Consider the following 22,938-nt stretch of genomic DNA (forward strand, 5'->3'; position numbering starts at 1 on the left):
AGTTGTCTCCCCCTAGGTTCCTCCAAACTAAGCCAGCTACGGTGGACGATTTGTATGACTACTTGTACACTGCGTATCTCTTCAATGCTAGGTATATTCGCGTTGCCGCGGTTATGCGGCAATTTTCAAACGAATTGCGATACTAATACTCAACTCTCGCACAAGAAGCGGCGATGATGGCGCAATTGGCACATGTTTAGCAATAAAATTAATACTTGGAAGGATGATTTTTTAAGCAATGCATTTTGTAGCATAGCATCTGTAAGTGCACACTTAGAATTAACTAAATTACTAATTTGGAGTTTATTAAACTCTTCTTTTGGATATACTGACCATACGTGGCATGAATTTATACACGCAAATCAAATGGCATAAATATATGATCCAAGTGTAGATTTCTTACATCTGCTGCAATCTGTAATAGAATCCTACATTTTCCGGCTGGGTGCAGCACACACTTTTTCAACTTCTCAATTTTTAAAATTTAGATTTAAATATAAATGCTCAAACACCATCAGCTTATGTGCTCAATCCCATACATGATTGTTCATAGCAATCAAGAAAACGGAAAGACGCCTCAAAAGCGATTCCGAATTTACATACACTCACACACACGCACATACCATCTTACGCTCCCTTCGTTAGTAACCCAGCCCGCGCGGGTCTATCGGATCGCCTTCGCGCAGCTTCAGCGAGCTCAGTTTCGTTCGAGACACTGCCCGGATCAAGACGCGGTGTGCGCGCGTGGTTGTAGGATAGAAATTGTTTGAATCAAGCGATTCTTGTAAAATATCACCACCGAGGGGCTCGACGATTCACGAATATATTGCGGGTTGTGGTTCGCGAGTGACGTACACACGCTAGGATCGTCGCGTTGTGACAAGTGTCTCGGTTTGTGGGGTGTTTGTGCATGTGCGATTCAATTACAATAGAATCCAGTGTTCTTGGAGTGCACATATAGTGAGTGACAACAGCCAAACTAGGCGACGACGAGAAGGCGAAAAGAGAACATGAATAGCAGCACCACGACCACCACCATTCGCCACCATCAGGATTCGCTGACCTTGGATGACATGAAGGCGTTGGGGAGGCGGGAGAATCTCGTCGCCAAGATGTCCAACAACGGTAGCAACAGCGGTGCTAATAATAACAATGTTGCGTTAATTAACAATAACAACAACAATAGTACAGCAAGCAATAATAACAAAGTGACCATCGGTGGCAGCAATGTGACGTTTGCGACGGCAGCGGCATCGGCTACTGCTGCTGTGGCGGCTGCTGCGGCGGCAGTGGCGTCGGAGATCGAAGACAACAAGCTCGGCGCCAACGATAAGGAGAAGCTCACCAAAGCGGTGATGAAGGTGTTCGAGGAGTACAAGTGGACTCCGCCTACTAATGTTGTCAAGTAAGTCAGTCGGGGTGGGGGAGGGGATTTAAACGAACGATCGAATGATCGATCGCTATTGGGCCGTGTGTGCTGATCGATGGAAGCGTTCTCCATTGGTTTTGTTTTGTTTCATATCAATTTGCTGACCGTGCGATGATTATTAATTAGATGAATTGTGATTGACATGCTCAATCGTTAATAACAGAAAGCAGAGAACAATTTACTGTGTTATCTTATTTTTTGCTTACGGTTAGAAATAGCGAGGTGCGCTGAAACCAAGGAATTATTAAATGCAACGGAAGTACTAGCGTACGCAGAAGAGGAGAGAGAGCAACTCCCTAACTGATTCCACCGTTTGTGTATTTGTATCTTTGGGACAACGCGTTGCGTGGATCCGTATGCATATAAGCGACTTTTAATAGTCTAAAAGCAATCTACTGCAAATTTTGCTCAAACGATTAATAGATTAGCAGAAGGAGCTGGTGTCTTCGAAAAAGTTTCTCATCGTTATTTTCTGTACTGCCTATAATCGATAACGCTAATCGCATATCAGTCCCATCCTTAAATGCAATCGTCCAGAGGTCAAGTTGCAGTTCTGCTTTAAGAATCGTATAGCTAGTGTACCTGGTAAACATGAAATTTGAAATAGTCTGCGACCCTGATATGATCATTCTTCTTTGAAGATTGATCATTCTTCTTGAAGTGTGTAGGATAGGCCTACATTTTGCCGAAGACATCATATCAAGAAGACTGGCAACTTTGCCAGACAGCGACAGATACAGTAGAGCAGCACTTGAGTGAAGGTGGAAGTAACGTATAGAAAAATAAGCTAATACACAAACCTTTCTTCTGAGGATGTAATAATTGCTATAAAATTCGTTCGAAGCATTTACTTTTGAGCGACAGATGACGCAATTGTACCTGCCTCATAGCGGTCGTACGAGAAAATGGGAAAGTTGCCAGTCTTCTTGATATGTTGTCTTCGATTTTGTTCTAATTTTTGAACAATTCGAAATTGACGACCTTGTATAGAGTTTTTTGACGTCGTTTCTCTATCTACAGTATGTCCACTCATTTGGCTGAATAAAGTTCCCTGAGTTTTCCAGGTCTTTCCATAACTTTGGCGGATAATTCCCAAGTTTACAATGAGAAAGCTATTTATGAAATGCGTTTAAACATTTCATTTGTTTGCTGAGATTCAGCTAAGCATTATCCGAGACTCAGCAAACAAATGTCACTTTTGTTAAGATCTCAGTACCGAGATTTGCACAGCCGAGCTCGGTAGAAAAAACTAAGTGTGTAAGTCTAAGGTTTAAAGGTGTTCACGAGAATTCCATTTATTTTAAAGCAAAACCGAGATCTTCATTAGAATTGAGAGCTTTAGGGAAGCTCCGAGAACATCAAGACAGATCGTAGAATTAAAGGGCAGTTGAAAAAATTGAGGAGCCTCATAGCCTAGTCAGTAAAGGTACGGTATTACCAAGCCGGAGGCGGTGGGTTCGATTCCGGTTCCGGTCGATGGAATCTTTCGGGTTGGAAATTTTCTCGACTTCCCTGGGCATAGAGTACCATTGTGCTTGCAAATATATTTCAAATATATTACAAATTCATGCATTGGTATTGGCATCGAAAGCTCTCAATTAATAACTGAGGAAGTGCATTTAGAACACTAAGTTGAGAACACGTAATAAGCTCATAAGCACTAAGCAATAAGCTTGAAATTCGAATAATAAGAAGAAGAAGTAAAAAAAAATCAACGAAATTGCAGAAATCTTAAAGGTTTCAAGAAAATTTGCGGAAACTTCGGTTTGCTCAGAGAAAATTTCTGGAACGCAATAAAAATTAAATTAACATCCGGAAAATCTAAGAGCATGTCAAGGGTGTAATATCATAGAAATATCAAGATCCAAAAAAATCCCAAAATTTAGCTAAGTTGATTAGAGTACATCAACGGAGTTCCATTAATTAAAAAGATTCGAGAACTTTTAGCAAGCACCGATATTTTCAAGAAACTCCAGAAAACTACTAAGAAAATTTGATATTTTTAGATTGTTTTGTTATATTCAGTGAAGTACTTTGAGGACGATCAGATGACATCAGAAAAATCCCATTAACTTAAGAAAATTAGCAGCGACTTACAAGGAGTTCCTTTGAATTATGGGATATTCCGAGAATTCTATGATTGATCGGAAAACTTTAGAAGATGTAGGGAATTATAAATATATATCAGAAAATTTACCGGAACATTTGATCAATTAAGGAAAATTAAGGTAAGCATAGAAAACTTTAGGGCTGGACTTTTCAGGGAAAATTAGTAATTTATGGCTCTAGAATTTCAGGGGAGTTTAATTCTATTAGTTTTACTAAATTAGTGGAAAATTTCAATAAGTTCCCAAATTTTCGGAGAACTTGAGAGATGTTAAGAAAATTATTTAGGTTTTCATATAAGTCCAAAAGTTCACGGAAGCTTAAACATTTTTAGAACAGTTCAGTTAAATTCAGGGTAGTACAACAAGCTTCATGAGAACTGCAAACACTTTAGAGAAGTTTCGAGAACTTGAAAAAAGATATTGAACGTCAAGAAATAACCGATATCCTCAGAGCAGTGAATTGTTAAACTTTAGAGAAGATTCATGATCGTTAGGAAAATTGTGGAAACTTTAGGAAGTCCGAAAAAGTTTAGAGAAGTTAAAAACAATGATGAGATGTATTGCGAGCATCAGGCTAGTTTCTCAAACTACAAGAGAACAAAAGGCAGTTTCATTAACTTCAGGAATATTTAGGGAACTTTCAAGTTGTTCAGAAGACCTCAGAACAGTCGATTGCATATTCAACGGAGATTTATTATGCAAATTCGCTTGGAGTTCTCCTCATCATTCGCTCGTATTCTCCGTGTTGTTATATTGTCTCCTATAACTCCGCAAAGTGTCACCAAGTGAGCCTAGTAAATAAACGAACTAGTTAAAAAAAAAGACAATATCATACATTTCTGGTCAGGATAATTGCACGCGAACTTCAGGAATGGTCCAAGAGCAACATAAACAAATCTTCAGGGCAGTTCCATTTATTTCAAGTCAATTGTAGTAACTTAATAGTAGCTCCGAAAACCTCAACAAACAGCAAAGTTACGAGAGCATCTGGAAATTGGCGGAACATCAAGAGAATGCGGGAACAGTTTTAGAAAAGTTCCGAAAACTTCAGAGCAAGTTCGAAAACTCAAGAAAAAATGCAAGTCCTCAGTAAAGATCATGGGAGTCATGGGTGCCCGCGCTACGACGGACCAAATTTTCGCGATTCAGCAGGTTCTGCAGAAATGCCGCGAATACAACGTGCGTACACATTATTTGTTCATCGATTTCAAATCCGCATACGACACAATCGATCGAGATCAGCTATGCATGAGTACGGATTTCCGGATAAATTGACGCGATTGGTCAAGGCAACGATCGATCGAGTGATGTGCGTTGTACGAGTATCAGGGACACTCTCGAGTCCCTTTGAATGTCGAAGAGGGATACGGCAATGTGATGGACTTTCGTGTCTGCTATTCAACAACGTGTTAGAAGGTGTGATCAGAAAAGCTAGGAGTGGCACGATCTTCAGGAAGTCCATCCAGCTTCTTGGCTTCGCCGATGACATCGACATTATGGCACGGAACTTTGAGACGGTGGCGGAAACGTACATCAGACTGAAGGCTGAAGCTAGGTGGATTGGATTGGCTTTGAACATCGAAATTCTAGGGAAGACAATGTTAGCCTCCCACCCCGAGTTCTGATTGACAGTGACGAAATCGAGGTGGTCGATGAGTTCGTATATTTGGGCTCACTGGTGACCGCCGAAAATGATACCAGCAGAGAAATTCAAAGACGCATTATGGCAGGGAATCGTGAGGACGCTCCGGTCAAATAAAAATCGCCGCCACACGAAGTTGACTGTCTACAAGACGCTGATTAGACCTACGGCCACGAGACCTGAACTGTGCTCGTGGAGGTTTCGAACGGAAGGTGTTGCGTACCACCTACGGTGGAGTGCAGATGGATGATGGAATGTGGAGGAGGCGAATAAACCACGAATTGCACCAGCTACTAGGAGAATCATCCATCGTCCACGCTGCAAAAATTGGGCGACTACGGGGGGCATGTCGTAAGAATGCCGGACGATGAACCAGTATTTTTTTTCTAAAAAGTGACCCAACAGAAACAAGAAGAAGAGGCGCGCAGTGGGCAAGCTGGATCGACCAAGTTGAAGGGGACCTGCGGACCCTTTGCAAACTACGAGGCTGGTGACGTATCATCAGCATCAAGGCCTTAGTCTGATTGGTAAGGTAAGTTCAGCAAAGTTCAGAAAATTTCAAGGCAGTTCTATTAGTTTCAGACAACTGAAAAAACCTTCGAGGTAGTTCAGTAATTTCCTGCGAAAGTTAATGGTTAATTTTATTAACATTAGATACGTTTAATGCACTTTGAGGGAAGATCAGATAACTTTAAAGCAGTTACATTAATTTCAAAAAGTTGCAGGTACCTAGTAGGAACTAAGGAAATTCCAGAGAATTTCAGAGATATTCCGAAAACTGGAGAACTGCATTAACTCCAGGAAAGTTCCATAAATTTCAGGATGATTGCCGAGACATTAAGCTTCTTAGACATTCATCGCGCCTGAAGTTTTACGAACCTCAAACCCCAATCTAAGCTAATCCAACACCAACACAGCCAGTTCTTGGAAGCACCATGGAAAATGATTGATATGCCTCAATCATTTGTCTTGTCTATTTGATATATGTTGCACATCAAAGATGCGTCACACATGCCAAAGCCGCCAGGCCTACTGTGCAGCATTTAAGGGGTAAGATGACTCAGAAAACATGGGGCCTGTTTATCGAAGATTTAAACACGATACTGCAGAATCGTGCACATCTCGTACCGTAAGCTCCGTTTTTGATTATTATATGATTCGTTGGTCGTTGGAAGCATCTAAGCTAGAAAGGTGCACTAAACTAAGGACACGGGATATAGATCAATAGATCAATTTACTGGTCGCAGTAGTGTTTGTTCCCGATCAGAGGAAAAAAAAGCTATTAAGGTTAAGTTATGCTCCATTTTCCACGGACGGTTGGGACATGAGCACTAACCCACTAACTATTGTCCTAGCCTTTAATGGTTTATGGCTTTAGCGTCATTACTCGCTTTCTGAAAAGTTAAGAGGAAAAGGAAAGGAAAAGAAGAAGGACAAACGAGAAAGATTATTTATACTCTATGAACATAAACAATATTTTTGATTTGAAAATACAATAGTAAAATTCATAACGGGACCACTACCTGAGTCTTGTCACTATCAACAAGGCATCATAAGTAGCATTACCTCTCACCCCAGCAGGCCTGGGTTCAATCCCAGTCGGCGCCGCCGGGATGTTCTGAGGCATAACATCTCTGATCACGCCTTCCTTCGGAAGGGAAGTAGAGCCGTTGGTCCCCGGTTCATGAGTTGATGGGTCGATAGGTAGAGTCCAGGTGTGGGAGCTGCCTCCCTGGCGTCGGTAGCATTGATGCTCAGCATGGGAAACAAAATCGACGGAAAACAAATCAAGGAAAAAACTAAAATGTGTTCCTTTGATTACAGAACTCACCAAGTGTTGTCAATTTAACCTAAAGGGGGCTTGGCATGGGTTGTTGTAGAAGTCTAAATTGTAGGTGGACCGCTTGACGAAGACCAACATAAACTAGTCCGGTTTGTGGCAGAGCTTGCACGGAATGTCCTCGATATGAGATAAAATATGTTAGGATGTAGTCGATTTTTGATGTGCATTAGCAATCTTTTTCGTGGTGAATAGTCAGGTTCAGCGCTGCGAATCAACGATTATGGGACAAATGATGGGACGTCGAGAGCCCCATGGTGGTTCTACTTGGCTTCGGAACAGCATTTCAGCGGCAAATAACAGTGACGTAAAACTAGATAGATTGAGATGCAGCTCTCGCAGAACTTCTCCCGTCTCTGAGGAACTGGGAATCGTATCCTGGGCTTTGTTTTGACCAGATCAGCAACTGATTATGAAAAAGAAACTCCCATGGAGTCACGGTCGATCACACGCATAGCCTACTGTCACGCCAAAACGGTCGTTATATCAGTGGAAGATTCATGTTTTCTCCTGTCGAAAACATAGACAAAGTTTAGTTTATATCGAAAATTGTTGCGTTAGATTTCACCTTTTTTGGACGGTTTCACATGGAACTGCCTTAGGCGCAGCTATAAAGCAAGACCATGCTGGAGGCAGCTGGGTTCAAACATCGGTCCAGTCTAGGATCTTTTCGGGTTGGAAATTTTTTCGACTTCCCTGGGCATACAGTATGATTGTTCTTGCCACACAATATATTTATAGACAAATTTTCAGTGGGCGTCAGATTAGGGGCTATTCATAAACTACGTAGACCGATTTTTAGAGGTTTTAGACCCCCCTCACCCCGTATAGACAGTCGTCCATACATTTTTTTTTTGGAAATTTGTATGGAATGTAGACATTTGTCAACCTCCTCGCCCCCCCCCCCCCCCCCCAAGAGTCTACGTAGTATATGAACAGCTTATTATTAGTTTTAATAGGCTGCTGCGGTTGTCAGTTGCGTTGATTTTTTTTTCTATGAAATGGAAATTCTCACAGAAACTAAGTCGAGAGCCGGCATTTCTAGACCAACAATTGAAATAGGCGGAACAACCAAACGTAAACAATGGCTTTAAACGCTAATTGCTCGAGAATCAAACCACATCCAAGCAATCTAACACCATCATCTGATAGAGCAAACTTCCTTTATCGAATGGCATTGTTAGTGGCAAACATACTTTTGAACATAAAAACCAATAAATGATCCATAAAATATTGGAAAACGTTCCATAAAAAACATCCAAATGATCCATAAAACTTCGGAGAAAATCCTGTGAATGAACCATAAAAAATATCAATATGATCCATATTTAATGTAAAATTTAGCAACACAATTGTAAAAATGTACTGCTAAATTTCTAAGCAATGAGCATTGAAATTGTACGAATTACCCATAAACATATTGAAATTGATCCATAATACATTCAGCAGTGAACTTTAATCTAAAGAAAGTGATCCATAGAAAATCATGTTTGGGCACTTAAAAAAAAAAAACCATGCCATGTTCGGATTAATGAAAGCAACTTCCTCAGAGCAGTCTCGTTTTGGACAGCTTGAAGCTGAAATAGGTTTTATTAAACTAAAATCTAAACCAATCTTAATGCTTATAATAAAACCTATTTCAGCTTCAAGCTGTCCAAAACGAGACTGCTCTGAGGAAGTTGCTTTCATTAATCCGAACATTCTTGAAGAACAACATCGGATATAACCTCAAAATGTCAGAGGGATCAACACCACCGTTGAGTGAAGGACAGAACAGCGATAGAAGTAGATGATATGGTCCAGTGTGATGTCTGCGATTTCTGGACCCATTATAGTAGTGCTAGTAAGACAACAGCTATAAAGGAGGTTCCGTAGACGTGCTCTAAGTGCACAAATATGCTGAAGGTGGCAAAAGGAACCAAGAAGTCTGTCCCAAAGAAACCACCTAGCAGAAATAATAGAGCGAGGAGTGATGCCGCAACCGAATCTGGAAAAGGAAGTACCAATGAGGTCAGCCTGGAAAAATCCCTAGAGCAGTTGCTGCAGGAGAAAAGCGCAAATAAGAATGCGCTGGAGGAAGAGAAAATCCTCCATGAAAAGCGATAGGAGGCTGAGCGGGAGATTTTCAAACCTAGAGTTATCTTCCGTCACTCTTTCAACAAAGATTTGGCTAGATTTAGCATTTAGGGATTCAATTATTATTTTAGTTAAGCACGCAAACGATGTAGAATGAGCTACTTACTAGTTACTTAGGGTAAATCATGTATATAGCGTTTAGGAACAAATTGTAGGTTACCAGATTTTAGGATCAAATTGTAGTATCTAGATTAAGCAAATATAGGGTTATTAAATTCAATAATTGCACGAATTCCACCTCCAACTAACCTACTTCAGTAGCTACATAGAGGTAACTTTAAGACCAGAAGGTCCCGAAGAAATGTGCTCAACTTTTTGACTAAGCTCTGGTACTATCTTCGGTCCCAAGCTTATCGATGCACCCCTATAAAACACGAACCCCTCATTTTACCTGTCAAACTTTCATAGCGAATCAAAACAAACATTGTGTAGTACTAGAATTTTGACTAGCATGGGGTACGTTAATCGATTTGCTTGGGACCAATAGGCAAGTCAAGTAGTGAGCCAATTTAAAATCGTTAGTTTCGTATTGATTGTTGGTAGCTAGTTCACTACAAATAACTATAATTTAATTAAACGATAGGTATATTAACAAATTTAGGCAATTAAAATAATTTAGCTGTAAAACGTTTTTTAGATGGTTTGGAATTGTATCTTCTTTTGCTCTTTTTTTCTCGTTCATACTCCGACCTATCTAAGGTTTGGTTCAACGGAACTGTGAGTTCACAGTTCCGTTGAACCAAACCTGACGTCTGTCATTTCTGACAGCGACCGTTACCGTAGCTCTCTGAATCTCCCACAGGGTTGTCACTGGGTTTTTCGGTACAGGGTTATCCCGATATTCCGTACAGCGATGATCCATAAATTAGACGTATATTATTCACGTTTTGGACACTGTATTATTAATTTTGATCCATAAACCATGAAAAATTGCTCCATTAATGCTTAACTACTTAGATTTACTGTCCTGCCGTGTTTTTTGGTAGATGTGCGGAGCGATGGTCAAGCGTCTAGAATTAGCTTCCAAAAGAAGCTTCTATAATAATCTTCTTAAGAAAAATGAAAAAGAAATGTTAATTTTATGGATCATACCTAGGGTAGGTGTTCCAGTTGTTGGTAGACGTGCTTATTTTGGTGTGTTCTATTTATAGTCTATATCGAGGGGGGCGACACATCCAAATCTCAATTCTAGATGCTCAACAGATCTACCCCTAGCGAATCAATCTTCGAAAAATATTCTTTCATTTCTCGCATCTACTTGCATCGCACCTCATCTTTTTACAGGAAATCTTCAGAATCGTCATCAATCTTCTTTCTATCTACTCAGCGTGCGCGCAGCTAGCCGAAACAAAACACAATTTTTCCTGCATCGTAGCCAGAGTCGCTCCCCTCGGTCTATAAACATATGTTTTTTTTAATTTGATCAAACTTTGGAAAATTGCTACATTACTGCGTAGCTACTCAGGTTTACTGTTCTGCCCGTGTTTTTTTGTCAGAAGAGCAGAACGATGGGCGAGTGTCTAGAATAAGCTTCTTAGTTTCTAAATGAAGCTTCCATAGGAAGCTTCTTAAGAATATTATTGTAGAATCTTCTTTTGGAAGCTAATTCTAGACGCTTGCCCGTCGCTTCGCACATCTACCTTAAATACACGGGCAAGACAGTAAATATAAATAGATAAGCAGTGGAGCAATTTTTCAAGGTTTATGGATCAAAATTTAAAAAAAAAAATAGTGTCCTAAACATGAATAATATACGTCTAATTTATGGATCATGCCTATATTTTTAAGTGTGCAAACTTGATTTTTTATGGATCACTTTCTTTAGTTTAAGGTTCATTGCTGAATGTTTTATGGATCAATTGCAATATGTTTATGGGTAATTCGTACAATTCCAATGCTCATTATTTAGAAATTTAGTGGTACATTTTTACAATTGTGTTGCTAAATTTCACATAAAATATTGATAATATTGATATTTTTTATGGATGATCCACACTTTTTTAGGGATTTTCTCCGATGTTTTATGGATCATTTGGATGTTTTTAATGGAACGGTTTTCAATATTTTATGGATCGTTTTATCAATTCTAAAGGTGCAAACTTAGGGCTGCCATTATTAGTTTGCGGGGGAGTGTTTTGATTCTTGAGAATGTTGTGCCATTGTTTACGTTTGATAGTTCTGCCTATTTCAATTGTTGGTCTAGATTTAGTCCCAGTGAGGACGCAAAGAAACCAAAATTAGAAGGGACAACATTTTTTTTAAATCCGATTTGATCTAAAACGGGAACAGTGGTGAAAATAGGCGGTAGCATGATTTGTCTTCCAAATAACACCCAACAGGTACATTTAAGATTCTCTCTCTGTATTTTTTTATAAATAGCATGCGTATTCTGTAATCAACATACATTTCAATTGATAGGGGAAATGGCTCTAATTTTGGCCTATAGATCTAATATTGGGCCCATCGCTAAAAATCAGCTATTTATCAATTTTATCTAGATTAACGCGTCATTTGGACGGTAGTAATGGATATTTTTGGTTGCTATTGAAAATTTAGTCGATTGCTGAATTTATGTATGGGCCCAAATTAGGGGCATTTAGGCCGACATAACCTCCATTTCCCCCTAGATTTCCCCTATACTTACTTGCCACATGATTTCTATCTATAAAGCTTAACGTGTTCGTCCAATACCTTCAAGAACACCGAACGCAGTGTAAACATTTCACTTCTTCTAACAAGGTCCAAATCATCGTCACAAAAGGTGCCAAAAACTCCATACCCTCCAATTAAGGTAAATACAAAACTTACGCGGAGAGAGCGACTTGTGCGCGAGTGTCGAATCGAATTCCCCATCAATGTGCAATGCGGGAGGTACAGCATGATCCATGGACCCCAGCCATTCCCAAACCTGTCCCGGTTTTGCCAAGTCATGACCGAAATCAGAAACCCTTTTGCACTGTTGCTTGATTTCGGCTCGCCGGACCGGTCAGTCACTGGCGATGCTGTTGTTCGTTGGAGTCACCCTCACTCTTATCTGTCAATTCAATCACCGCAAGGTGATTAGCGTTTAATAGATTGAAATGTTTTCCTAGGTATTTATCCGTTGCGGAGAATTTTCGCCGCTTTGACTTCAGCTCAACAACAGTCATCTAATCAACAAACATTTTTCAACGGCCACGGCTGGATTAGATGTTTGTTTTTCTCATGATCCCCTGCCGTAGGCGCACAATTAAGCGGAATTAATCCGAAAGGCACCTGCATCCTAAGTAAACATGGCCCACATGGATTACCGGGAAGTCGTCGTAAATTTGAAGGATAAAATTGATAAGCATTTCAAATGAAGCTGTTGATTTTGGTACAATATTTGCCTCTAGTCCGTGACGATCACAGAGCGACGACTTCCGTCTGGGCTCATGTTGATCTTGTTTGGGCAAGTGTCTAAAACCGAAAAAAAAACGGCTTGAATCACCAGCCGCCTCGCACTAGTTTGCATTTGAAAGGCCTTCGAGTTCAGCGCTTTCGGAAGATTCTCAAACAGAATCCACCGGTGACGTGGAAAAAGCCCGGTAGCAGCATCAAGGCGCCTAAACTACAACCCGACTAGTTGACATGCTGCTCACGCGCCTGGCAGTATTTCCTCTCAAACATGCCGCCGCCTTTGTCATTCGAACAGTATTGATTCGGTTCGTGTGTGTCTTGTTTACCTTCAATGGCAGCGGTGCGTCTTGTTTTTTTTTTTTTGGGCAATTGTCAAACTCGGAAGATGGATAAGTGTGCCTTGCCTGATGGAGAACGATCTGCCGGCGGCGAGGATGTGGAACATTCAAACATGATCGACATGGTGTAAATTGTGCAATTCAGATGCAAATTGGGATAAACAGACGTCTGGGGGAACTTATCGGGAGTGGAGCTTTGGCAGCGGAAACCCAAAAGTGGGACGTGGGAGCTTATGTTATATAGATTTCACAGTTTGCACCAACTTGTGTCAGTTTTTCTGTCGCGTAAAAAAATTGTGTTCCATCGGTGACGCGGAATTAAGCGTTGAATTATTTTAATTCGTTACAATATCTATAATTTAATAGAATTAAATGCTATGCTCTAATCTCTTCTACGCCTCATAGAATGTTGACGCAGCTCCATGAATTTAACCTAATTAATTCAGTTTTGGCAACTATACAACCTTCACCTTCAATTATGCGTTATGTTGTTTGAGAATGCGGCAAGTTTAAAAATAGTCAAAACATAGAAATTACATCTGCCTATATTAATTTAACTTTCTTTTGTCGTCTCTCGCGGTTCTCAAACTTGTTTTTTATTTAGTAGTTTTTCACAAAAGGAAATGTTTTTACTGCAGATGCCTTCTAAATGTATTGTTAACAAAGTAGGCGTTGGATTGCTGTCTTGAACACTCCAATCAATTTTCTAGCGTTATTCCATATCAAGGCACTGAAGAGAGCAGTCATACCAAGATTACTTTATCGTTAATAAAACTTGTTCATTGTTAAGTGTTGTCCTGGTTATTTCCTGTCCGCCCCATCCGCACCGTATTCCTTTAGGTTATGGGCTCGTCTACGAAGGAAGGCTCTGGAATTCCGCAGCTAAACGGATCGAACTTTGAGAACTGGCGTTTTCGCGCTCAACTCTACCTGGATGCGGCGGAAGTTTCAGAAGCGCTTACGGGGCAAGTTCCTGGTGCAACGGATGCTGGAAGAGCGAAGTTCATGCAGACAGATCGGAAAGCGAAGTCACTACTGGTCGGATTCCTTTCCGATGAATGTCTTGGCATAGTACGGGACAAGGAGACGGCTCGCGATATGTGGAAGGCACTTGAAGACACCTTCGCGAAGAAGTCTGTGGCAAGTCAGACTCTGTTACGGAAGCAACTGGCAAGACTTCGGATGAAGGAGGGTACTTCAATGCGGCATCATTTCCAGCAGTACGACGACATCGTACGGCAGCTCAAGACCGCTGGTGCGAAATTGGAGGAGAACGATACGGTATCACAGTTATTTTTGACCCTTCCCGACAGCTACGACTCCATGGTAACAGCTTTAGAGAATATAAACGAAAAGGACCTGACGTTGGAAACCGTGAAGCAACGATTGTTGGCGGAGGAATCCAAGCGGTCTGATCGGATGGAAGATTCTTGTGAAGATAGGAGTGCAGCGTTTGTCGGAGGACGAAATAAGAAGACCAAAAAGTTTACCGGAAAATGCCATCGTTGCGGAAAGGTGGGACATATGCAAAAAAGATTGCTATGTTAAGAAGCCAGAAGGTAAGGTGAATGCGGCCGTTAACAGCAAATCAGTTTCATTCATGGTGAACAAGATGCCGACGAAGACGGAACATAAGAGGTCAGTATTCGTTGTGGATTCTGGATGCAGCGACCATCTGGTGAACACTTTGGAATGCATGCAGTCGGTGAGGAAACTCAAACAACCGTTCGGGATCGATGTAGCCAAAGATGGTGTTTCAATTATCGGAAACTACGAAGGTGACGTTACTGGACTATCAAGAGAAGGTGTGAAGTTTGAAATGAAAAATGTGATTTTCGTGCCCGAGCTGAGAGGAAACCTGCTATCCGTGAAGAAGATGTCCCAAGCGGGAATCGACGTACTATTCACAAGCCGTGGTGAAAAGCATCAAGCGATGATGAAAAAGAATGACACAGTAATTAGAGTAGCGCATCTACGAGGTAATTTGTACGAATTGGATTTAAACTTGGACGTGTCAGGAGCTACCGCAAATCTATGCGCATCGGACGCTGGAAAACTCTGGCATCGTCGTTTGGGTCACGCCAGTCAGACCACGATGAACACGTTGGCCCGGTATAGTGTGGCGGAAGGATTTGGTCCGAAGGTCAATGCTATCGGGTTCTGTGACACTTGCGTGCTCGGTAAGCAATGCAGAGAACCCTTCGACGGAACTCGTGAAAGAGCTAGTCGTCTACTAGAGCGGATTCACTCGGACGTGTGTGGACCAATCAATCCTCCGGCCTGGGATGGATCGAAGTATTTTGTTTCATTCATCGACGATTATAGTCACTTTGCGTGTATCTATGTGATGAAGAAGAAGTCCGAGGTTTTTGGTCGTTTTCAAGAATACGAAGCGATGGTGACCGCCCAGTTCGAAAAACGAATCAGCAAGCTAACCGTGGATCAAGGGCGTGAGTACGACTCCAAGGAACAAGAAGCATTCTACAAGCGAAAGGGGATTCAAATCCAGCCAACCGTAGCATATTCTCCGCAACAGAACGGAGTTGCCGAGAGGTTCAATCGAACGCTAATTGAAAAGGTAAGGACATTGCTGATCGACTCGAATATGCCCAAGTACATGTGGTCGGAAGCAGTGCTTACCGGTACGTATATATTAAATCGTTGCCCTACTGCTGCTCTATCGGACAACCGTACGCCTGCTGAGTATTGGACCGGTGTGAAACCTGATCTATCGAAATTGAGGATTTTCGGATGCAAAGCATTTGCATGGGTGCCAGGTCAACTCCAGAAAAAGCTGGACAACAAGAGTCGCGAGGCGGTGATGGTGGGCTATGCTCCCAACGGATACCGCCTTTTTGATAGAACGTCAAGAAAAATCCTCGTAGCCCGTGACATCAAATTTGACGAGATTTCATTACCGTACGCTTTTGAAGACAGTCAAGATTCGAGGGTACCATTGGTGATTCCAATGCTGTATCCGGCCGTCGAAGATGACCAGCAAGCTGAATTGGAAGAGCAGCCAGATGACCAGCAAGTTGAGTTCGAAGACGCGATGCCTGTGCTAAGTGATGACGAGGATGAGGTTGAACTAGACGAACAACCTGAGGAGCAACTTGAAAAACCTGGGGCGCTCCCTTCACAATCAAGAGGTGACGACTGTTCAGAGTCAAACACTAGGCGTGGTGAACGGGAGCGCAGGCTCCCAGGTAAGTTTCTTGACTTTCTAACTGGGTTCAGAGCAACGTCTGCTGGAAAAATTTCAACATTCCCAGATTTCCCGGATTCGTACGATGAAATCAACGCGCGGAATGACCAAAAACTGTGGCTGGATGCAATCGATGAAGAACTGAAATCCCTGGAGGCCAACAAGGTATGGGAATTGGTGCCATGCCCAACCGGCGTCAAACCGCTGCAGTCAAAGTGGATCTTCCGCACGAAAGAGGATGAAGAAGGAAACCCTGTGCGCTATAAAGCAAGGTTGGTCGTCAAAGGTTTCTTGCAAAAAGCCGGTTTGGACTACAATGAAACCTACGCACCTGTGGCAAAGCTGACGACAATCCGTATTGTGCTGGCTGTCGGTGTTCAAAAAGGGTTCCATTTCCACCAAATGGATGTGAAGACGGCGTTTCTTCACGGTGAGCTGCAAGAGAAAATATTCATGGCGGTTCCGAACGGTGCCAAGGCGAGAGCTGGCACGGTGTGCAAATTGAAAAAGAGTCTGTATGGCTTGAAGCAGTCCCCTCGCTGCTGGAACGAGAAGTTCAATCAAGCGCTGCTGAAGTTAGGTTTTATTCGTTCCAAGCACGATTATTGCCTGTACACCCGTACCGACGAGAGGGGGGAAGATGCCATTTTCGTCGTACTATATGTTGATGACCTTCTCATAGCGGGAGCGAAGCTGTCAACAATTTTGAAATTGAAGAACGAATTATCCCGGATGTTCGCCATGACCGACTGTGGAGAGCTTAGCCATTTCCTTGGCATGAAGATACGCTACAATCGACAAGACGGAAAGATGATGCTGTCTCAAGAAGCAAGCCTAGAAAAGATCTTCCAGAAGTTTGGCATGTTGGAATGCAATCCTACAAGGACCCCGATGGAGAAAGGGTTGCAGCTTTATCGTCAAGTTTCCGAAGCTAATGGAGTACCGTATCGTGAGCTACTGGGAAGTTTAATGTACGTGATGGTATCAACGAGATCGGACATTTGCTATCCTGTCGGGTACCTGGGGAGATTCCAAGCTCAACCCGGACAACAGCACTGGACCGCACTCAAGCGAGTAGTGCGTTACCTGAGAGGGACGATGGATCATTGCTTGACTTTAACCCGGGATGTTCAAGCAAAACCACTAGTTGGGTTCGCGGATGCAGACTGGGCTACCGATACCGAGGACAGGAAGTCAGTGAGCGGATTTGTCTTCCAGGTGTTTGGATCGACTGTTGCCTGGTCTAGTAAAAAACAAACGACGGTCGCCACTTCATCAAGTGAAGCAGAGTATGTGGCGTTAAGCGCTGCAGCATCGGAAGCAATATGGTTGATTGGTGTCCTAGGCGATACGTAGATCGAGCCAGTTGCCATATATGAAGACAATCGTGGGTGCATCGGCATGGCTAAGAACGTGGAGAGCAAGAGAGTGAAGCATATTGATATCAAACATCATTTTCTTCGGGATCTTGTCACCGCTGGGAAGCTGCTGATAGAACCAATTGCAAGTGAGAACCAATTAGCTGACTTCTTTACCAAGTCCTTGGACGCTGGCCGATTCGAGGTATTAAGGACGAAGCTAGGAGTATCCAAACGAGAGGGGGTGTTAACAAAGTAGGCGTTGGATTGCTGTCTTGAACACTCCAATCAATTTTCTAGCGTTATTCCATATCAAGACACTGAAGAGAGCAGTCATACCAAGATAACTTTATTGTTAATAAAACTTGTTCATTGTTAAGTGTTGTCCTGGTTATTTCCTGTCCGCCCCATCCGCACCGTATTCCTTTATGTATTTACCTTTCGGTATGTACCGTAATATTTGATAAATAGTAACACATTGTTGAGATATTGTTAAAAATATAACACAGCTTCTTTGCTTAGCTTACCTTAGCTTAGACTGACTGCACATATCAAATGGTTGCTACTCCGTGATTGATCAGAACCAGTGAACTTGCACAATGAATCAACTGAATGGTGCTGGGAATGACTTTGCATTTCCATTGTACAAGTTTCAGTGACCGGCGCCGGCCACGTCCTTGCAATCATGTGGAAGTAGGGAAAGAATGTTAGAGCGACCTTCGTTTACCTCTGCGTCCCCTCAAAGGTCACAGGAGGGATCTTTTGTTAGTAGGTTGGGTTCGTTGGATCAGGATTCACCTTGATAAGGATTGGGATTTGAAATTTCATTCGTTTTCGATTTCAAGCAGCAATGGACGTGAAAATGGAGCATGCCATAAATCTGTATAAATTCGTGTGTTATCTTTTAGAAACTGAAATCTCTTCGAAGTAATGAAACATTTATTTGTCGCATCATTATAGTGGTAAAAAGGAACCATGCGTGGACAATCCGTTCAATATCAGAGCTTAGACTTCAAAAGTGCTGGAACTAAAACGTGCGTGCCAGCTGTGGTTCGTTTTCGTGACAAATGTAACTGGTAATTTAAGGTAAAGGGAGAGAGGTTTTAATTAAAGTATGCTAAGTTGAAGGTTATATATGTATGTAGTATATTTGGAATATACTGATATCAAAAAATCATGCAAGCGTTCAATCGTTATGACCATTGACCATTTTTTAAAATGACAATTATTCCGAATCACCCTGTAATGTATTGATTTATGAAATTTATTGCGAATAAGACTGTGGTGGTGTAGTGGTAAGCGTGATTACCGCTCACCCCAGCTGGCCTGGGGAAGGCAAATTAGTCGACCCTATCAATTCAGTAATGTAAAGGGGCTTGAGTTCTAACCCACGGTCTTCTGCTCGGTAAGCAAAAACGGCCGCTCTAAGGCTACCGTGCCCCTGACACCACAACAAGCTACGGCCGACGATCTTGTAAGTCCGGATGAAAGGAGTTATACAAATGAAATTACGTGACCTCGAAGTCATCATCCAAGCGTAGACATCATATCAAGAAGACTGGCAACTTTGCCAGAATCCAAGCGACAGATACAATAGCGCTGCGCTTGAGTGAAGTTGGAAGCAACGCATAGAAAAATGAGCAAATACACAAACCTTTCTTCTGAGGATGTAATATTTGCTATCCAATTCATTCGAAGCATTTACCATTGAGCGGCAGATGACGCGATTGTACCTGTCTCATAGCGTTCGTATGAGAAAATGGAAGAGTTGCCATTCTTCTTGATTTGTTGTCTTCGATCCAAGCCTTTAATAGATTGGTGGTGGTGATTATGGTGTCTCCTACCACCACCCAACTACACATGTTCAAGCTTACCAAGTTCACGATCTTACTATGTTGTAGTGGTATCTTATGCCAATGAAAACCAATGGCCAATGTACCACCGATGAAAACCATCAAACCAGTGTCAAAATTTCAAAGGGGCGTAATTGCTATTATAAAAAATGACTTAAGCCGTCGATTTCTCGCGTGAGAATAACACCAACAGGTAGAGGAATGTTTTCTCTATCAACCAACGTTGTTAATTTGGAGGGGTGAACTTTAATTTGCCAGAAAACAATGGCTAAAGTCATTGTTTACAAAAGCAATTACGCCCCTATTCAATGCAAGCACTGAAATATCCCCTACTCTAGAAATGGTTTGTGTTCTAGATAAGCTTCGCATCTGCAGTTCTACAGTTCTACTGCAGGCAGGACTCTGCGGTCGTTGTTGCTCATCTGCACGCCCATGGGCTCTTGCCGAACAGCAAATTGCTTAGTTTCGTAATGCGGGAACCGTTGACCCCACCAGATTGAGCAAGGCCTTACTGGCCTTACAAGAACTGATCGGTAGGCCACCCAGATGGATGATGACAGATATGCACCTGCAAAATGGCCGGATTGTTTATGATGGGAATGGAATGTAATCGCACTGATTATTCTATTATCATATGATACTATTAATCCTATACTATTGTGCTAAGGCAATCTAGGCGTAGGTCCAATTCTGATAGAATATTTGAGGTTAATACGTATCGACATACCCTAGAAGTAAAGGAACTTCTATGGCCATCCCTATAAAGTTCTATGCATTTCCCATCGAACTCCATACCCAATTGAAAACAGTGACTGACAAGAATATCTGAGGAAAAACGCAGGGAAAAACGTGAAAATTTCCATCCCGAAGACTCTTGGCAATACCGGGATTTGAACCTGCAAACTGAAACGGATGAGATTTGTTGGTTTTGGCGAGGTTCATGGTGCAGATTGTACTTACAGATTTTTTCTTAGAATTTTTCGAACCAATTGTAAAGTAAATAAAGTAGTCATTCTTAGCAACGAGTAGTCACACTTGTCAACGTGTGCCCTAGCGTGCCGACCAGTGTGCCATGCTGTGTTTCGGCACAGTGTGCAGAGTTGATTACCCCTCGGCTCTTGAACGAGATAGAAAGATGCAGTCTTGAGCATAGTTGTTCAGTCGGACAAAACCCGTGTGGCAGTGGCTAGTTTGGCTCAGAATTAATTCACTGGTGGCGCTAGAGTGCAAATAAACTACTTCAATTTATTTCTCAGGATTGAGACTAGATAGAAGTTTCCTGTTTTCAGCAAAGTTTTTCAATTGGAGGAGACCCGTTTAGTAGTGCCTAGCAGAGCGTCACAATATCAGCTTCAATCGACCAAATCGATGCAACGAAGAGACTGCTGGCTTTCTTTTTCTGTTAAAGTCGAACAGCTTCGCAGCACTCTAGAACCTCAGTCGGCGTGCACAAACAAATGTTCAATCGCTTGTCTCTCTTTCTCCAGTCGCTCCATTGGTCTTCCTTTCAAGCTTCGTCGAAACGGATGAGCGAAAGAGCGCTCAACTTTGATAGTTTTCTCTTTCATGAAACACATCAACAATGACGTATTTGAAGGAAAATGCATTTCTCACGTCAAAACACTTGAAGATTACACGTCATATTTTTAATTTATCTTCCATCCATATACTTATCTAAAAAAAAACGATCGAAAACGGGACATAACGCATTTTAAACAAATTGAAAGAGCGGTGATAGAGTGTTCGTGAAAGGGGATTGAAAGCCATAATGAGGTTTCGTTTAACTAGAAAATCGACGTTAGTTACATTGGCAGCGATGAGCAAAACAACGACGAGAAGTTCCACAGCCAGCCTTTCCTTCTAAGCGTCCTGCTTTATTATTTTCGTTTCTTGCTGATAGTCTAGCTAGGCGTTATAGAAATGAAGCGTCGAACACGTATGTATGAGAGAAACAAAACACGAGTTTATTTTAGAGCTTGGAAATTGTAGAGCCCTGCTCCTCATAGAATTTTGACAGTTCCACGAAATTAGCTTGATAAATTCAGTTTCGGTTACAGCGATAAAAATATTTTGTAAATTTCAACCATTTTTAAATTTGAAATTACACGTTTAACGATCTGAAATTCTATGAATCAAAGCTGAAATTTACACGTTCTTGAAAATTTATATCGTTGCTCGTTGAAAATTAAATCAATTTCAATTGAAATTTTGACTTCCATGGAAATACCTTGGGAAAAATACACATGCATGTAAAATTCAATGCAAATGAATGTATTATTAAATACATTCATGTAAAATTTAAACTAAGGTGAGGAAACACATCAATGTGCCCAATCATGGGAAAAATCGTTTCATTTTGTGTTTACTACTCGCTCACACGCATACAACATCAGAAACGAGCAGTAGCTTATGCGAGCCACACCGATTTCAACACAGAATTGAGCAAAACAGACTGCTGAGGCTTGACTGATTTTAAGATTGATATTTTGAATGATTCCTCACCTATTATTTTTGCATGCTGAGCCTTGTACGATTGCATTATGCTGAATGAGCTGAGTGAAAATTTAGCAGAAAGAATCATTTGTTATTTGCTAGCTTTAAACCTAAATTGACACATTTAAATTGGTATTAACATGGAGAAAAGCATTATATTGTAACACATAAAAACTGCAAAACTGCTGTTGCCAATTCAACTGGTACAAATTCCTGAGCCAAAAACCATCTCACTCGCCTATTTAAATCGTTAGGGCATCTTTAGCGGTGGTCTGATCTAGATCCAAAGTTATGTCACATTTGAACCAGCGAAAATGAAATAGATCAAGCCAAAATAGATCAAACTGTGTGTGCACGCACCGGTTGGTCTAGATTTGGCCGATCTGCTTCAAATGTCAAAACCTACTCACTCCCTGATTTCGGGGTCAGCCATTTTTTAATCTCGTGCGCGTTCGTACACGGTTTTTATCAGGGCAATTACCACGAAATTGACCTCCGATGGCCATTTCCGGGAAAGATGTTTAGCTTTAGCAAAAAGCGTTGAACTGCAAGTAGCTCAAAATGAGCAAGAAATTTCACATTTTGCTTTGCTACATATGAATAAACATTCTTTTATCTATGGACAAAAATTATAAAATTTTCAGATTCATCACATTATCTGTGCTTTTTCATAAATTTTTCGAACGATCTAAAAATACTCGTTCTTTTTTTTTGACAACCATTGCACAAAATTGGACGCAACAAGCACCCCATGAGCAAGCATGGGAAAATTCATTCACTCGCGCGAGCACCACAGAATCAAAATAGCCATCCTCGCCTACAAACAGATTGCCGAACGAATGTAAATTCTTCCTACTAAGTGACTCTGCAGCTCGACTCAGAACTGACAGCAGTAGAAGAAAATAAGGATAAACTGAAAGGCAGCCGAACAATTTTCTCTAGCGAGGGAGAGCCAGATTGAATGCGTAAAATCCGTATGCTAACGATTTAAATAGCCGAGTCAGATACATTTTGGCTCACTGATTTAAATCAGTTGAATTGGCCGCAGCAGATTTATGTTATTTGCGTGACGCTTATGTTTATGTGTTACAGTATAACAGTTTTCTCGATATTAATAGCGATTTGTATGTGTCAATGTATGTTTAAAGCTAGAAAATA

At 41.4% G+C, this 22,938-nt stretch overlaps 1 protein-coding gene across 1 annotated transcript in view; it reads left to right on the forward strand.

Moving 5' to 3' along the window:
- Positions 1 to 777: 777 nt before the first annotated feature.
- Positions 778 to 22,938, forward strand: part of Sox100B — a 99,135-nt gene continuing 76,974 nt past the window's right edge. The window contains exon 1 of the mRNA XM_065218879.1: positions 778 to 1,405. Coding sequence (XP_065074951.1) covers positions 1,011 to 1,405 — 395 coding nt within the window. The 5' untranslated portion in view covers positions 778 to 1,010. The remainder of the gene's footprint in view (positions 1,406 to 22,938) is intronic.

The sequence above is a fragment of the Ochlerotatus camptorhynchus genome, unplaced genomic scaffold (genome assembly GCF_037179485.1).
Source record: "Ochlerotatus camptorhynchus isolate MF236.1 unplaced genomic scaffold, CSIRO-AGI_Acam_v1.1 ptg000094l, whole genome shotgun sequence".
Taxonomy (NCBI): domain Eukaryota; kingdom Metazoa; phylum Arthropoda; class Insecta; order Diptera; family Culicidae; genus Ochlerotatus; species Ochlerotatus camptorhynchus.